Source organism: Misgurnus anguillicaudatus, chromosome 21 (genome assembly GCF_027580225.2).
Source record: "Misgurnus anguillicaudatus chromosome 21, ASM2758022v2, whole genome shotgun sequence".
NCBI classification, from domain to species: domain Eukaryota; kingdom Metazoa; phylum Chordata; class Actinopteri; order Cypriniformes; family Cobitidae; genus Misgurnus; species Misgurnus anguillicaudatus.
This window is the reverse complement of record NC_073357.2, coordinates 1386415-1404453: the sequence shown is the minus strand read 5'-3', so window position 1 is coordinate 1404453 and position 18039 is coordinate 1386415. Positions and strand designations below refer to the sequence as shown.

Below are 18039 nucleotides of genomic sequence, written 5' to 3'. Positions count from 1 at the left end.
CTCAATATATCAATATATACCTAGTAAATACAGTTTTACATTCTACAGCACCTTTAAATGAGCTGTATCTATTGTTCATTGTGCTGATGCATTGACATTTCATATCACGGCCCATGTGTTCTTATTCTTATTAAGCATCTTATTCGATAACAAGTACATTTACTTTGCCCTGACATTCTTTGTTCTAGCAATTGAGGTCACAAGCAAACAATAAAAATGCAAAGAAACCATTTACAAATATATTCAAATAATAAAGGTGTGGCTTTTTTTCTTTGGAATTGAGAGTAAAAAAAGTACTGCAAAGAAATGACAACTTAAACAAATCATTTAGAGAGCCAGAGCAGATACTGCAAAGCCTGAAGAGGAGAATACACACCTTTAAAAAGGTAAATCTGACTTATCATTATAAATGCATCACTTTTACTTAAGTACACACATATGGTACATAGGTCTGGATTTCCTGCGCACTGCAGTTAATCTCTTTAATAGATTGATTGAACACTTTAGTGACATTCTGAATGCTTTGTTGACCTGACTGTTTTTTCTAAAAACATTTAAAAATATCTTCAAAAGGTGTCTAACTCAGCACAATTCAAATTCCTATAGGTCTAATGATTTGCTTTAAAGAATTTAAAACTTATTTTAAGATGGTGTTTTGAAAAATCACCCAGCTAACAAAAATTTAGTTTTTAGAACATTGTTTAAACATTGCTTATATTTTCATTAAGTTACAGGGACATATTGTGGTAGTTTCCCAGACAGGGTTTATCCTAGTCCTTGACTTAAATGCCTGTTTGAAATACCTTAATTAAAAAACATCATACACTAACATATTGTTATACTTCAGTGCCATTGTTTTGTGTCAAGATGCACACTAATATTGTTGATTTGTTGATTCAAATTAAAAAAGTTACCTGGTTGCCGTAAAAGTCTGGATTTATCCAAATTAGATTTTTTAAGTTGAACCAACTGTTTAAAGTTAAGTTAGAGACCTACTCCTGGATAAATCTTAACCCTGTCCAGGAAACTGTCCTGTAATGTTTAGACATTGACTCCTTGTCTTGTTTAAAGTCACCATAATGATATTCAGTGTTTACTTCGGATGGCCTCCTTATTTTACAATCACTGTGCACGATTGTAAAATACATTTGTTATAGCAAAAAAGCTGAGTGTTAATGTGATAAGGTTATGTTGGTTACTTACTGGTGATGAGATTTATCAATTCATCAGTAGTTTGACTCATTGTTTACCCACTCATCAAAAGTGTGTCATGATACTACAGCTACAACCTAAGTATCTAAGAGACATTAGAATGTAAATTCCTAAACTCATATTGCATCATCACATTTATTTAAAAATCTAGTTGTGAAGCACAAAAAGAGAGTGTAACCCAAAAAACTTCAAATACAACCTTGGAAGGCCACAGCCCCTGAAATGTTCCAACCCACTCAGTAACCACTAGGCAACACTGGGAAGCGTTCCCGCTGGGGGTAGCAAAGAACACTGTGGAAGCCACATCCCTTAAAGGTTTCTTAGATGGCATATCCAATATGGAATAACCATAAAGGGCTTTCAGCATATTGAGGTCTCTGTGAGACTACACCTGTACAGAGACCGCTGAGCAGGCATTGGAGGAAGTACCAAACTCTACCAAAAAAGGGGATTTATGGTACCAATATAGCGCCATACTGGCACTGCAAGCTGACACACGAGAACGGGGGTCTCTGTGTCTCTACCTGCTGGAGGTGAGAACATGGAAGGAAACTGGATCGACAGGAACACTGTAGAATCTTGTGAACATGTTAGATGTCGCCCAGCCCGCAGGCCTACAAATGTCTGTCAGCGAGGTCCCGTGCGCCAACGCCCAAGAAGACGCAATGCTGCAAGTGGCATGCACCCATAACCTGACCAGGCATGGGAGGCCTAGCAATTGATACGCACTGGCAATGGTGTCCACTATCCAGTGTGACATCCTCTGTTTGAAGCCAACTTTGCCTTTCTGCTGTCCTCCGTAACAGACAGAGAGTTAGTCTGAGGTCCTAAAGCTTTGCGTTCGGTCCAAGTACAGTCACAAAGCGCTGACGGGACAAAGCAAAGCTACGGTTGGGTCTGGCTCCTCCGGGGGCAGTACTTGCAGGATCAACACCTAATCTCTAAAGGGAGTAGTGGGAACCTTGGGCATGTAGCTGGGATTGGGTCTCAGTGTAACACCAGAGTCCAAAGGCCCAAAGCTCAAAGGGGGTGACCTGGAGACAATTAAGCACCATGGACAGATCCCAAGAGGTTATAGAGGGGGGACGGGATGGATTTAGCCTCTCCGCTCCCCTAAGGAACCTGATGATCAGGTCGTGCTGTCCGACCAACTTCCCTGCTATGGGGTCATGGTGGGTGGAGATGGCAGCAGCATAGACCTTAATGGTGGAGGGGGACAGCCTCCTCTCCAACCAGTCTTGTAAAATAGAAAGCACTACACTGATCGGTTCTCTCCCTGGGAGGAACACCACTCAACGAACAGGTTCCACTTCAGCGCATAAGCATGTCTCGCAATGAGAGACCTGTGCTGCTCTGAACTGTATCCAGATGAGCTGAACTGTGTGGGGGTGAAGTCGCCACTTGCCAGGGGTCACTGCTTGTGATAGCTCGTCGGCCACACGATTGAGTGTGCCCAGGAGGTGAATGGCATGAAGTGACCTCAGGTGCTTCTAACTCCACAAGAGGAGATGGCGGCACGTTGCGACATGCATCGGGAGCAAACACCACCCTGATGGTTTATGTAAGCAACAGTCGCAGTATTGTCTGTATGGACTAGAACATCTTTGCCCTGCAACTCTCAGGTCCCGTCCAGATCCCTGAAACTGCACACCCATTGTACGTGGCGCCCCACCCCGTGGTCGAGGCATCTGTGAAAACAACAGCCTGTCTGGAGACCTGTTTCAAGAACACCTCTGCCTGAATGGCAAGGAAGGTTCTGACCACAAGAGAAAGGTACAACGGCACGCCGGTGTGATTTGCACCCGGTGCATACCGCTGCACCATGCCCATCTTGGAATTCGGCCGTGAAGCCAGTGCTGAAGCGCTCTCATGTGGAGCAGTCCGAGCAGTGTTACAGCCGCAGCTGCTGCCATATGCTTCAGGAGCCTCTGAAATAGTTTCAGTGGGAATGCCGTCTTGTGTTCTAACAAACTCAAGAATTCGAGCATTGACTGTACACGCTCCTCCATGAGGCGTGCCATATGTTCGACCAACTCCAATATCATACCAAGAAAAGAGATCCTCTGCACGGGGAGTTTGCTCTTGTCCCAGTTGACCTGAAGACCCAAAAGGAGGAGATGCCTGAGCACCATGTCCCTGTTCCCAAAGCTGCTCCCAAGACTGTGCTACTATGAGCCAGTCATTGAGGTAAACAAGGATACGAACGCAGTGTTTCCTGAAGGGAACGAGGGCACCCTCTGCGACTTTCGTGAAGACACGGGGGGACTTTGTACTGATATGCTTTTGAAGCGCTTTGAATGGCAGCTTGTGAAGCGCACGATTCAAAGAGTGCAGATCAAGGATTGGTTATAACCCACCGCCTTTTTTTGGGTACTATGAAGTAAGGGCTGTAAAACCCGGACCTCATCTCAGCTGGAGGGAACTGCTCAATCGCATCCTTCGCCAGGAGGACAGCGCTCTCAGGACGCCTGCCAACTTTTGAGGATGCCAGGCAAACTAAATCATGTAGCTAAGTCTGATAATGTAAATAAGCCATCGCGACAGGCAGGGAAGCTCTAGCGAGGCCCACAGATATTGTGCAAGCGGGACTGAAGGTGTTGTACCCACAGTGGGCCATCTGGATGAAGCAGATGTGCCCTCCATAGTGCGTTGTGTAAACGCACGAGAGGGGGCAGGTGATCGTATGGGAACGTTGGCCCTGCTCCGCTACCGAACAGCCGGGACGAAAAGATGTCGGGTTAGACTCCCCATATGCCTGTGCATGTTCGCTGGCGAAAGAGGAGAAAGCAGGTGTGCCGTTTCTGAGCCGCCCACCATGTTCTTCATCCTCTGAAGACCAGGAGAAGGAGTAGGAAACTGCTCTTTTGGTGAAGTTCTGGGTACCGGCTAAAAAGCTGGCTGAACAGAAATTAACTGGAACAAAAGATTCTCCAGCCCTTCTCCGGGAAAGGGAACGGTGCAGTCACAGTCTCCCAAAGAGCAGTCCTTGCTACCTCCATGTGGCCTGTCTCAGGGCTGCTTACTCTTGTGCCGTCGACAGAGTGGTGGTAGCAGCAGGTCAACAGCGAGGCAGGATGTGTTTTATTGCCTCACTCTGCTTCTGGGCAGCCAAAAACTGCTGGGCAAAGCTTTTGACTGCCTCGCCGAAGAGGCCGGCCTAGGATATATGGGGCGTTTAAGAACTGTCTTGTTCGCCTCGCTCATATCAGCCAGGCACAGCCAGAGATGGCACTCCTGGACCACCAAGGTGGACATGGCACGTTCCGACAGCCTGCGCAGTATCCTTGGTCGTTCACAGCTCCAGGTTGGTACCCATACGCAGTTCCTTGAGGGCTGTCTGGTCGTGACCACCCTTGTGCAGATCCAGCAGCACACCGGCGGAACGGCATATTTAGAAAGATGTGAAACCACCTATGAAACACAGATATTTTCCATTTTTTCTTTAGTATGTTGGTATCATTTACTAGTGTTTTTAGTTATTCTTTTTTATCTTTTGTCATTAAATTCCATTGTATTACCATGGTGTCTTCCTTGTGTTGATAATACAGTTAAAAGTTCTACAAGCTGGCCAGAATCTCACAAAATCCTTCAGATAAATAAGATGAAAACTTTCCTCCAATTTACATATTTTCTTATTTGTTAAATGATCTATTTAGATAATTCTTATACTGTTGAAGTGCCTCAAGTTAAATGATGGAGGGGTCACTCGACACACACACTAGAGGTGCAATTCACCTCTAGTATCCTGTGTATGGCATACTACCCAATTGTTGCCCCGTGTGAAAATCACTACATTAATTGGTGCCCCTGTCAGTTAAAACATAAATGCAAACATAATCTGAGCTGCGTTACATGAGATGCACCCAGCACGACAGGCAGCCAATAAAAATTAGTATGCTGCCACAGAAATCCACGCTTATCCCTTCCTGTCCAATCATCTTTTAGTATGATTAATCATCTATACCTCATTGCCAGTCGGAGACGGATAGCCGTGTTACTTTAAAAGAAATAGAAGATGATGAAACCCAAAGAAATTTTCTTTATATTTTTTGTTTATTTCAGTTAGTCTTGTAATCACACAGTAGAGTTCTAATTAGTTATATGTTTTTGTAAAGCCTTGTTTTAAATCAAAGGGGGCACAAATTAGATGTGAGGGGACAAAGCCCCCTTTTGCCTCCTCGTGGCGCCGGGCCTGGCCACACAGATCACATTAAGGTATAAAACATAAGAATAAAATTGTAATCTTGAAGTTTGTTTTTCAGTACATTTGGTCAGTGTGGCGTTGTTTAAAAGCTGTTTTAGTCTAAAAGGGAAAGTCCAGAAATTTTTTTTCCTAGTTCATGATCGCTTTAAATTAATATTTTTAGGGCCCGAGCACACCGGGGTGTCAGGACCCTATTGTTCTTCAAGGAGTTATTATTATTATTCCGTTCCAAATTCAGCGGGACTTTAGAGGGCCTAAACATGCTTGGAAACTCATGAAACTTTGCACAGATGTCAAGAATGAAAATTTACATGTGGTGTAGGCTTTGGAATTAGGCGTGGGAAAATGGCTCTATAGCGCCACCAACAAATATTCAACGAAGCAGCCCTCGGACTGCGTTTGACCTACATATATGAAATTCGGTACGCTTCTGTATCATGGCAAGACCTACAAAAAAGTATCTTGGAGCGAAGCCGTAAACCAAACAGGAAGTCAGCTATTATTAGTTATTTCTGTGAATTTGGCTCAGTTTTTTTCATTTCTAGGCGTCATACTTTAATGAACTCCTCCTACAGTTTTTGTCAGATCCTCTTCATATTTGGTGAGTGTCTTCTTAAGGCCTTTGTGATGCTAAATTGCAAAGGATTTGACTCTACGTAAAAATTTGTGTCGGTTCTGGCCCGACAAATTTTGATGTTTTCCTATGAAACAGGAAGTTGCTGGAACGATCTGTCCCAAATTTTACATGATTGCTAAGAGTCCTGACCTAAACACATCTACATAACAATTTTCATTTATAGTCATAGCGCCACCAGCTGGCAACCTAAAGGGGCATGTTTTAGCGCCACTTTTAAATATTCAACGAAGCAGCCCTCGGAAGGTGTTTAACATACGTATACGAGTTTCGGTATGCTTCTGTATCATGACAAGACCTACAAAAAGTCTCTTGGAGCAATGCCCTAAACCAAACAGGAAGTCAGCTATTTTCAATTATTTCTCAGATTTTGGCTGAGTTTTTGTCATTTCCAGCAGTCATACTTTAACAAACTCCTCCTAGAGTTTTTATCGGATCATCTTAAGGCCTTTGTGATGCTAAATTGCGAAGGATTTGATTCTACATTACAATTTGTGTCTGTTCTGGCCTGCCAAAATTTGATGTTTTGCTATGAAACAGGTTGCTGGAACTCAGGCATACAGTGTCCGATCTGTCCCAAACTTCACATGATTGCTAAGAGTCGTGGACTGAACACATCTACATGTCAATAGTCACTTATGGTTATAGCGCCACCAGCTGGCAAAAGGAAGTGACATGTTTAAACTGATTATGCAATGTCCAATCTGTCCCTAATTTCACATGATTGCTAAGAGTCCTGGACTGAACACATCTACATGCCAATAGTCACTTATGGTTATAGCGTCACCAGCTGGCAACGAGAAGATACATGTTTACACTGATTATGCAATCCAATCTGTCCCAAACATTTCATGATTAATAAGAGTCCTGGACTGAACACATCTAGATGCCGATAGTCACTTATCGTCATGGCGCCACCAGCTGGCAACAGGAAGTGACATGTTTACAATGATTATGCAATGTCTGATCTGTCCCAAACTTTACATAATTGACAAAAATCCTGGACTGAACATATCTACACGCCAATAGTCACTTATGGACATAGCGCCACCAGCTGGCAACAGGAAGTGACATATTTACAATGATTATGCAATTTCCAATCTCTCCTAGACTGGACAAATCTATATACCAATAGTCACTTATGGCCATAGCGCCACCAGCTGGCAACAGGAAGTGACATGTTTACAATGATTATGCAATGTCTGATCTGTCCCAAACTTTACATAATTGACAAGAGTCCTGGACTGAACACATCTACATGCCAATAGTCACTTATGGCCATAGCGCCACCAGCTGGCAAGAGGAAGTGACATATTTACAATGATTATGCAATTTCCGATCTCTCCTAGACTGGACACATCTACATGCCAATAGTCACTTATGGCCATAGCGCCACCAGCTGGCAACAGGAAATTACATTTACAATGATTATGCAATGTCCCATCTGTCCCAAACTTTACATGATTGACAAGATTCCTGGACTCAACACATCTACATGCCAATAGTCGCTTATGGCCATAGCGCCACCAGCTGGCAAGAGGAAGTGACATATTTACAATGATTATGCAATTTCCGATCTCTCCTAGACTGGACACATCTACATGCCAATAGTCACTTATGCCCATAGCGCCACCAGCTGGCACCAGGAAGTGACATGTTTACAATGATTATGCAATGTCTGATCTGTCCCAAACTTTACATAATTGACAAGAGTCCTGGACTGAACACATGTACATGCCAATAGTCAATTATGGCCATAGTGCCACCAGCTGGCAACAGGAAGTGACATATTTACAATGATTATGCAATTTCTGATCTCCTAGACTGGAAACACCTACTGTCATGGTTCTGCCATCTTGTCCTTTGTTTAATCTAGTCTTGTGGCAGAATCATGACAGACCCATGTTTTGTGTGGGTTCACGTGGTCTTAGTATTGATTTACTGGACCACGTGTTCCCAGTGTCTTGTCTCTTTTACCCCGCTCCCTTGTCATCCTCCTCATTATTGTTTAATTCCTGTCACCTGTTGCCCTCAATAGTTGTCCTCTATTTAAGATCCTTGTGTTTGTTGTCCTGTGCTTGTGCATTGTGAATCATTCCTGTGAGTACATTGTCTAGTTAAAGTCAAGTCTAAGTCAAGTTTATTGTATATTTAGTGTTCTGTCTAGTTTAGTGTTATAGTGTGTAGTCTTGTATCTTGTCCAGTTTAGTGTTCACTCCTTCAGTCCTTAGTTATCCTGTTTATATTGTTTTGCCCCCTCGTGGGTTTTGTTTTCTGTTTATTGTACAAATAAAGTCTTTAGTGTTTATCCCTCTGTCTGCACTTGGGTTCCCTCTTGCAAATCATAACACCTACATTTCAATATTCACTTATGGCCATAGCGTCACCTGCTGGCAACAAGAAGTGACATGTTTTACATTGATTATTCAATGTCAGATCTGCCCTACATTTTACATGATTAATAAAAGTTCTGGACTGAACAAATCTACGTGCCAATATTTACATATAATCTCTCACACTCACCCACTCACTCACTCACTCACTCACTCACTCACTCACACACCCACCCACTCTCTCTTTCTCTCATGCTATCTTACACGATGCTTCCTCGCTGTCATTTGTAATTAGCAACAGGAAATGTGGCACATTATACTACACTTTTAAATGGTTCACATATGTTTACATGCTTAAATACCTATTTACTACTGTTCCCTATAATTCTTATGCCACGGCGTGGCGGTGTCATGTGTGCGAGGGCCCTTCCATCACTGCTTGCATTTTTAATTTGTTCTTATTACCTTCTTGTTCATATTGCGCTGACAATAAAGGATTGTATATCGTAGCATAATTGTAATATCTGACTAAATAAATCCCAAGTTTTTGCAAAGCAAGCCATAAAAACACACTAACCACCACACAGAAAATCTTTGCTTCTGCAGACCACATACATTTTTTATCAAGATGATAATTACATAACAATGTTGTTGTTGTTATTATTATAAGCCCTAGGTTTAACTGCTGACACAATCAAAATGGCTACAGCTGCAGATATCTCACAGCAACGTCATTGCTCCATCTGTAAAAACCCATGTGAAGATTCAGTCACCAGGAGCTGTGGACACAACTTTTGTCTGAATCACCAGGTGGACAACCGGGATGATCGGGAATGTCCTCTGTGCGACGAGACTCTTACGCAGGCACAGATGGATGACCTGAGTCTCTTTTACACTGGTAAAAATGGTGAGATCCCTTGCGACATCTGTGAGGAAAACCGTCCTTTCAAAGCAGAGAAGTCCTGCTCGACCTGTTTACTGTCATACTGTAAGCGTCATCTGAAGCAGAATCACTCTATGGAGAGGCTGAAGGGTCATAAACTAGTAAAACCAGAGAAGAGATTGGATGAGAGAGCGTGCAGTGCTCACGGCAGACCCCTGGATCTCTACTCTACCCGAGACAAATGCTGCATCTGTGCTTTATGTGTGACACCTGGAGTAGACGTCATACCTGTGGAGAGGGAGAGAAAGATGAGAGAGGTATTAAACTTTCATAGGAAATAATAGTGGGTAATATATGGCCCCTGGATTTAATTTTCAGGTGACATTTACAGATTTCTTGATTGCTTTGATGCAGCCTTCAAATCAAGCTCTGCTTTTTCAAAACAGATAACACACAGGTCTAAACAGTGGCACACATGGTCAAAATGAGACATTTTGTTTGCAAAAGACTCTAATCGAGCCATTTAAACATTTAAAATATGGAACAAAATGGAAAAAAGCAAAATTTCCCTTCAAACAACACAACTTGCATAAAAATATATGAGCTCTTTTAATCAATCATTACACAGTGGACAACAAAATACAAAATGCTCAGTGCGAATCAGTGCACCATTGCCTGTCCATGTAGCCTATTGCTAGTGCCATAGAGTAGGCTGTGTCAAATTTATCTTTGTGCAAAAAAAAATATCCAGAATAAGAAATGCTTTGATGCATTTTTTATTGATTCCATGAAATACATTTTTGCCAAATCATATCTAAAAAACTGAAATACTGTGAATATTACAGGGAATACATATAAACCAAAACACAGTCAAATCTATTGGAGTATAAGACATAGCCTCTAGGGATGTCACAAGAACCGATAGTTTGGTACCAAGTCGATACCAAAATTTTTTAAACATGACGGTACTTGCTTTCTCTGGTACCGGAGGTACTGAGGTTGCAAAACAGGCTAACGATTGCGTCATAACCTGCGACTCTCTGTCGCGCAGTAGAAAAAATTACCGTATGGACAGGAAGAGAAGCTTGCAGGCAATCTTTTACTGTCCATTAGGCAATCGGATGGAGGTGGAGGCATAAAGTCAAGGGAGAGGCCCATAGGGAAGCCCATACTTCATCAAGCTCAATTTGAGTCTGCGCAGTACGCCGACCCCCAGGAAGTGCAGGCTTCTAATTGACTTCACTTGTCTCTGTTGAATCCAATGGGGTCGCTGTGTCTATTGCTTTTACTGTCTATGGGGAATACATTCTAACTTGTCGCTATCAAACATAGAATTTGGCAAAGCTCTTGAAAGCTCTTTAAAGAATTCAGGGTAAGTTTTAATTCATATTAACATAAAGGAAAAAAACTCCGGCACACTATCATATACTTGCAATTTAAAAAAAATTATTCACAACAACGTTTCGGTCTCACGACCTTCATCAGGTATACAAAAAACTTCACATTCGTCTCATTTAAAAAATATCACATGACTAATCAACAGAATCTCATCTGCGCTCACTCAAGCTCATTAGGCATACCTAGACACCTCTCATAAACAATTACAGGTTGAAATATAACAGAGAAAACACACTCCTGTTTTTTAATTAATTACAGTCATTAAAAGCACAATCCACATGTCATCAAACAGTCTCAAGTTATAATTCTAAACAGTTACAGTGGTCGACAAAACTCAATAATCACCAAACCTCATAAGGAAGAGTAATATATAAAGCACATTGTTTCAAACAGTTCCTACAAAAGATATTATAAAAGACACGTTGTTCCAAACCGTTATTATAACATCACATTGAATAATGCCTCATCATTCATACCCATAGGTGATAAAGTCTGAAGGGTATAAATCCAGAAAAGTTCACGTCTCTGTAAAAGCAATTAAAGGTCACCCCCTCTAGGTGGCAAATTTACTTTCTCAATTCCACAAAAACGTAAAGAGGTAACATCATGATTAAAAGACAAAAAGTGTGCTGCAACTGGATAATTTAAATCTTTTCTTCTTATAGAACTCTTATGTTCACTAATTCTCTGTTTCAATTGACGTGACGTCTTCCCCACATATCCTTAACCACAAGGACATCGGATCAAATATACAACATGAGTAGAAACACAAGTAATTACAGATTTAATTTGATATTTTTTACCAGTTCTTGGGTGACAAAAAAAAATGATGTTTTACACGTATTGTTGCATTGAGCACAGTTCCCACAACGATAATTGCCATTTTGTATAGGGCTAAGTAGACTCTGAGAGACGCGAGGATTCTCAGTCAGAAAACGCGCATGTACAAGTCTATCTTTTAGATTCCTAGCACGCTTGTATACAAACAAAGGAGGGTGACAATAAATATCTCTCAACTCTGGATCAGAAGACAAGAAATGCCAATGTTTTTTAAAAATTGATTTTATCATATGTGATTTGGGTGAATAAGTTGTAATACATGTAAAAGAATACTTCCTTTCTCGTTTTTTCTTATTTTTAAGTAATTCGGACCGCGTTTTTTTAAAAGCTGCATTAAACGCTTCATCCACCCATTCTAAAGGGTAACCTCTGTGCAAAAATTTATACTCATCTTGATTACCTCACAGATTATTAAATGGTATAGATACATCGATGATGTTTTCTGTATTTTTGTAGGTAATCAAGATGAGGCTCGAAAATTTGTTTCATTTTTGAATAACCTGGTTGACGACTTGGAATTTACTTCTGAAATTGATTCATGTCGAGTACACTTCCTCGACATGTAGGTACAAAAAAATGAAGGTAGTCTGCATACAACTTTGTTCACAAAAGAGACTGATCGAAACACACTTTTATTTGCTAATAGTTTTCATCCAACTTTTTTAAAAAAAGGACTGCCTAAAAGTCAATTCTATAGACTGAGAAGGATCTGCTACTCTGATTCCGATTTTATCGTGAAAGCGAATACTATGAAGAATAAATTTTTGCACAGAGGTTACCCTTTAGAATGGGTGGATGAAGCGTTTAATGCAGCTTTTAAAAAAACGCGGTCTGAATTACTAAAAAAGAAGAAAAAACGAGAAAGGAAGTATTCTTTTACATGTATTACAACTTATTCACCCAAATCACATATGATAAAATCAATTTTTAAAAAACATTGGCATTTCTTGTCTTCTGATCCAGAGTTGAGAGATATTTATTGTCACCCTCCTTTGTTTGTATACAAGCGTGCTAGGAATCTAAAAGATAGACTTGTACATGCGCGTTTTCTGACTGAGAATCCTCGCGTCTCTCAGAGTCTACTTAGCCCTATACAAAATGGCAATTATCGTTGTGGGAACTGTGCTCAATGCAACAATACGTGTAAAACATCATTTTTTTGTCACCCAAGAACTGGTAAAAAATATCAAATTAAATCTGTAATTACTTGTGTTTCTACTCATGTTGTATATTTGATCCGATGTCCTTGTGGTTAAGGATATGTGGGGAAGACGTCACGTCAATTGAAACAGAGAATTAGTGAACATAAGAGTTCTATAAGAAGAAAAGATTTAAATTATCCAGTTGCAGCACACTTTTTGTCTTTTAATCATGATGTTACCTCTTTACGTTTTTGTGGAATTGAGAAAGTAAATTTGCCACCTAGAGGGGGTGACCTTTAATTGCTTTTACAGAGACGTGAACTTTTCTGGATTTATACCCTTCAGACTTTATCACCTATGGGTATGAATGATGAGGCATTATTCAATGTGATGTTATAATAACGGTTTGGAACAATGTGTCTTTTATAATATCTTTTGTAGGAACTGTTTGAAACAATGTGCTTTATATATTACTCTTCCTTATGAGGTTTGGTGATTATTGAGTTTTTTCGACCACTGTAACTGTTTAGAATTATAACTTGAGACTGTTTGATGACATGTGGATTGTGCTTTTAATGACTGTAATTAATTAAAAAGAGTTTTTTTTCCTTTCTGATACGACCTAATTGTTGGTCTTTTTTTCCTACACACCTATTCACTACAGGTATGCGATGGAGTTTGTTCATTAATTCATATTAACATCAAATACAAACTGTAAAACTTACATTTTATACTGAAACCCAGTCCCTATATTATGTTTGTTTGAGGCAGCTGGCATTAATGCTGTGTAACCAGTGTAGTGGCAAAAAGTCTTTATCTTCATAAGAAAAAATACTCAGGAGACAAAGGTTCCAGGTACCAAACAAAATTTACTTTATTCGCTCTAGCCAACAAAGTGAGACAATCAACACCCCTCAAAGAGGTGCTCAAAGGTCATCTGCCCTCCCAACATCTGACTCCATTTTTATACAGTATAAGATCAAACACTTCTTATCTGAGATGACGTATACTCTTTTCATTGGTCTCGGCCTGCCACAATTAATTTATTTGTTTAATATAGCAAAAGTGCAGCTGACTCCTTCCTCATATCTAAAATGTATCCTATATATCTAAAATATATTCTGCTTATTGGTTCTCATGGCATTGGCCTAGCTTGCACAGATACCTTATTATTAATATAGCAAAGTACAGCTGGTCTTCTTCTCAAATCTTTAAATGACATACTCTGTTTATTACTTCGATTGGCCATAGCACAACTAACTTATTGTTAATGTAGCGAAGTACAGCTGGACGACTTCTCTAATCTAAAATGACGTACTCTTGTTTACCGGTTGACCGGGAACATGAATCAGGACGCATAAGCAGGGTTCACATGAAATAAATAAAATTTTATATAAAACAGGAAACAAAAAACAAGTTACATATAGGAATGGCTGCCGCGAAACTGACGTTACGACACTGTGTCGAGATCCCGAAGCGTAGATGTTTCGAAACACTAGGTGTGTTCGACATCGGCTGTGGCTGGATGTAACCGATCAGCGAGATTAGCCGCGTGCAGGCGGAGAGGAGCTGAAAACGGAGACGTGAAGTCGGACGCGCTGCATGTGGTTCCCGTAGTTTGCTGCATTTACGTCAGGCATGGCTGATCACGTGCTGTTTGCTTGCTTAATCGCATTAAACATGATTTGTAAGATGTAAACTACATAAAAAGTGAATTATACTGTTTTAAATGTCCGTGTATGAGCATGAGGGGAACTGAAGAGGCTTACAGCATCTGTTTTTACAAGAATAAAGTTTAACATAAGCATATATTATTTAAATACCAATGTTGTGGGGTCTACGTTTTTTATCCATTTTATTTTGATGAACATGACACAATATAACATCGCGACTACATGAAAAGAGCTTTAACTGTTATAAAAATACAGATTTGTGAGCATTTGTGGAACTGACGGCGTGAAAATACACACGAAATACACGTGATTGTTGTCATGTGGTGAATCCGACCAATCGTGAAACAGCTATGTCGTCATTACAGCCCGTGCAGCTCCTCTTCGGGAACTGCGCTGGCTAACTCAGGCTGCTGATCTCGAACCGCTCTCGCGGTACTTAAAAGCCATATGACACAATCACGTGCCTGCAGCGCCAGCTGAAGTCGGACAAAAATACTAACCGGAATGCACTGCTTCAAGTCAGCCGCCGATCGGTCTGCGCAGCGCCGCATGAAGTCGAACACACCTACTGCTTCCAATGTGATTCGAAACACCCATGTCACGTGATGAAGTGATTCGAAACACCAAAGTCACGTGACAATGGCTTAACAAAGCGGTGCATTTCACAAGTGTTTCGAAAGGTGGCGTACCTGCGTCAAATCTTAAACTGACAGGGTAGGAAACAAATCTGACAATACATCATAGTCAAGTAAATTTTCCTCATTTGTATGTAACAGTTAGGCTACTTACAAAAAATTGCATGTCAGCAACAAGTGTCCCTTGTGTGAGAATTTTTTCAAAGGAGAAATTATATGTAAAAAAGCTGGCTGAGTCCATCAACACAAAACAATTTATATTTCTTTATATGTAAACAACGTGGAATATTATGGCTTGATATATTTTATGAATTTCAATTATTTATTTGGTGTATCTCTATTCCATTTTTTAAATTAAATAGACCCGAATAGCCTATAGTTATTGACAATTGTGAGCCTAAAAGCTTATGTAGTTGTCAAACAGATGTTAAAACAACAACAACAACAACAACAACAACAAAAAATGCATTTTATTAAGATGATGTAGCGCATGTATTTCCTGGGTTCGATCCTAAGATCTTTGCATGAGACTCAAGAACACTATCCACGCTCCTATTCTATCAGTTGTGTCAATCAAACAACATGTGAGATACAATTTGTCAGCGCTCGTCTAAAATCTTGTCAAGGATGCTTCATGTGAAGACATCCAAATGACCGCTAGGTGTCACTGTGGAGGCGGTTTCGGATTAATGTTTCGAAGCCTCGAAACATACGGCACAATTGATTAAACTGTTTCAGTGTTTCACGAAGCCTCGCTCGGCCCACTACTAGTAACATACAACAGCAGGTAAAACAGGAACATCCAACACAGGAACAGACAGGGAAGTAATGACAATGATCCAGCAAGTGCACATACAACAGGCAGGGGTATATATACAAACAGACTAACGATACACAGCTGTGATGAGGCAGGCAATTAATTAACAAGAGTCCAGGTGATGACAATCAGAACAGAAACAAGACATGACACGAATCAACCGTGACACTGATGAGATAGGCTGTTTCTCAATATGCGTTCTTCAGCGATCTTGCGTCCTCGTGTCCTCGCTCTACGTCATCATTAACGGTCGAAGTTCATTCCAATTCTCAAGAACGCAAGGACAGAGGACGCATGAAAATACCCGGATGTGTTCTTGATATCGAGGATGCATCGAGTGCAGACTTGCTGAAATCGCTTTACGCCCCAGAAGTCATTGCGGCAAAACTTCCGAGTTCGTTCTTCCAAGGTCGCCTGGCAAGACCGATCTCCACGAGGACGCAAGTCCGTTCTTTGCGTTCTTGGAATTGAGAAACAGCCACAGTGATGACGAAAACTGAGTGGTCCTAGATTATGGATGTATTGTGTATGAATCAGCATCTGTATCTATGTTAAAAAAGTTAGATATCATACAAGCCAAAGCTTTAAGAATAATTTTAAGAGCAGTTAAAACAACCCCAAATGCAGCATTGCAGGTGGAAACATCCGAAATGCCTCTGTATATAAGAAGGGAAAAACTAGCTACGGCATATTGGATTAATCTAAATGGACAAAGTAATGATCATCCTGTAAAAGAAGTACTTAAGGAAAGTTGGGAAACTATGAATACACCAGGTAAAGGTTTTGCATGGAAAATTAAAAAATGGAATAATTAAACTGGGTTAGATACGAAAGTATTTGCTCCAATAATTGTAACGTCTCCAATACCACCTTGGTTACTTGTAGTTTCTTTAACCAGGTCAAAGCAATCAAGAAAAACTGTATTTGAATCATATACATTAAACCATGTACTGGGCAAAAGTAGTTTAGGATTAGATTGCTACTCACAATTCCTCTCATGTTTGTGCAATGAGGTGAAGTACCTTTACATATATAAAAGGTGTGTGTGTGCGCGTGTGCACGTGTTTGTGTGTGTTCGTTCTACAGACAGAACAGCAAAGGACTATTGTGAAGTTGGAAAGAGTGATTGAAATGGGAGGAATCAAAATAAAAGACCTTGAGAAAACAGTCAGAAACAATGTAGTAAGTAACACATGTGTTTACATTCATCACAGTTTATGTTAGGTATGTTAAGTTCTTCAAGTATGTATGCAGTCTGTTTGACCATAACCTAAAATTTGACAAACAGATCTGTAGTGTTATAAAATCTTGCTTTTTTAATCTTCGCGCTACTTTCTAAAGTAAAACTGTTTTACCTTCCAAATGGTGAACCCTTTTGTTTAGATGATTGTATTTTACATCATCATGGTGTTTCTCAGTCTTCCTTATCCGGTCTACAGCTAGTCTAAAATGCACATGCTTGACTTCTTACTCCATCTCGCAAGTAAGTACTTATCAAATTTAGAATTGATTTTAAAACTCTAATATTTGTACATTTTTATACAGCAGGTAAAATAAGTATTGAACATGTCACCATATGTTGTGTAAATATCAAAAGGTGTTATTGATATGAAATTTTCACCAGATGTTGGTGATTAACACATACAAAAAATCCAACCATTAGATGTCCATAAATTAGGTTCTGTGTATTCATGTAAATGAAACAGGGAAAAAGTATTGGACCCCTGAAGAAAAGGATGTGTCAAAGGCATGGGAAGCAAGGATTTGTCCAGGATTGTTTGGTTTTTGGTTTATTCACACTGCCAATGATTTTCCCTAATCTCTGTGTGCATTCACACACACATAACGTTAAGACACGTGAAGTATTTGAAGAGTTTGGTTCCAAAACGCAATAAATCCATTTGGACAAATTTCGGTAAAAACGTGTTTTCTATACCAAGGAAGGGACAAGATGAAAACCACTATTTTCTGTTACAAACTTTCACATAGCATCTTTAGGTTATAAAAACATAAAAAATTCAAATCCATAACTTGATTTTCAAAGATTTATTATAAAAACGGATTATTTTTCCACAAAATGCAATAAATCCATGACAGTTTTTTATTTCAAAATGCTATAAATCTATTAAATCAATGTATAAATGTGCATTCATCTTTGCCATTTTATATTTATTTAGTTGACTAGTGGTATACAATGATTAAAAATAAACATTAATGGCATTAACCAAAACACTTACTTTGTTATATTAAGAACACTGTCATTGCAGC

At 40.0% G+C, this 18039-nt stretch overlaps 1 protein-coding gene across 1 annotated transcript in view; it reads left to right on the top strand.

The window, feature by feature from the left end:
- Nucleotides 1–316: 316 nt before the first annotated feature.
- LOC141353266 (E3 ubiquitin-protein ligase TRIM21-like) overlaps nt 317–18039 on the top strand; it is a 43661-nt gene continuing 25938 nt past the window's right edge. The window contains exons 1-3 of the mRNA XM_073859734.1: nt 317–386; nt 9054–9583; nt 16858–16953. Coding sequence (XP_073715835.1) covers nt 9083–9583; nt 16858–16953 — 597 coding nt within the window. The 5' untranslated portion in view covers nt 317–386; nt 9054–9082. The remainder of the gene's footprint in view (nt 387–9053; nt 9584–16857; nt 16954–18039) is intronic.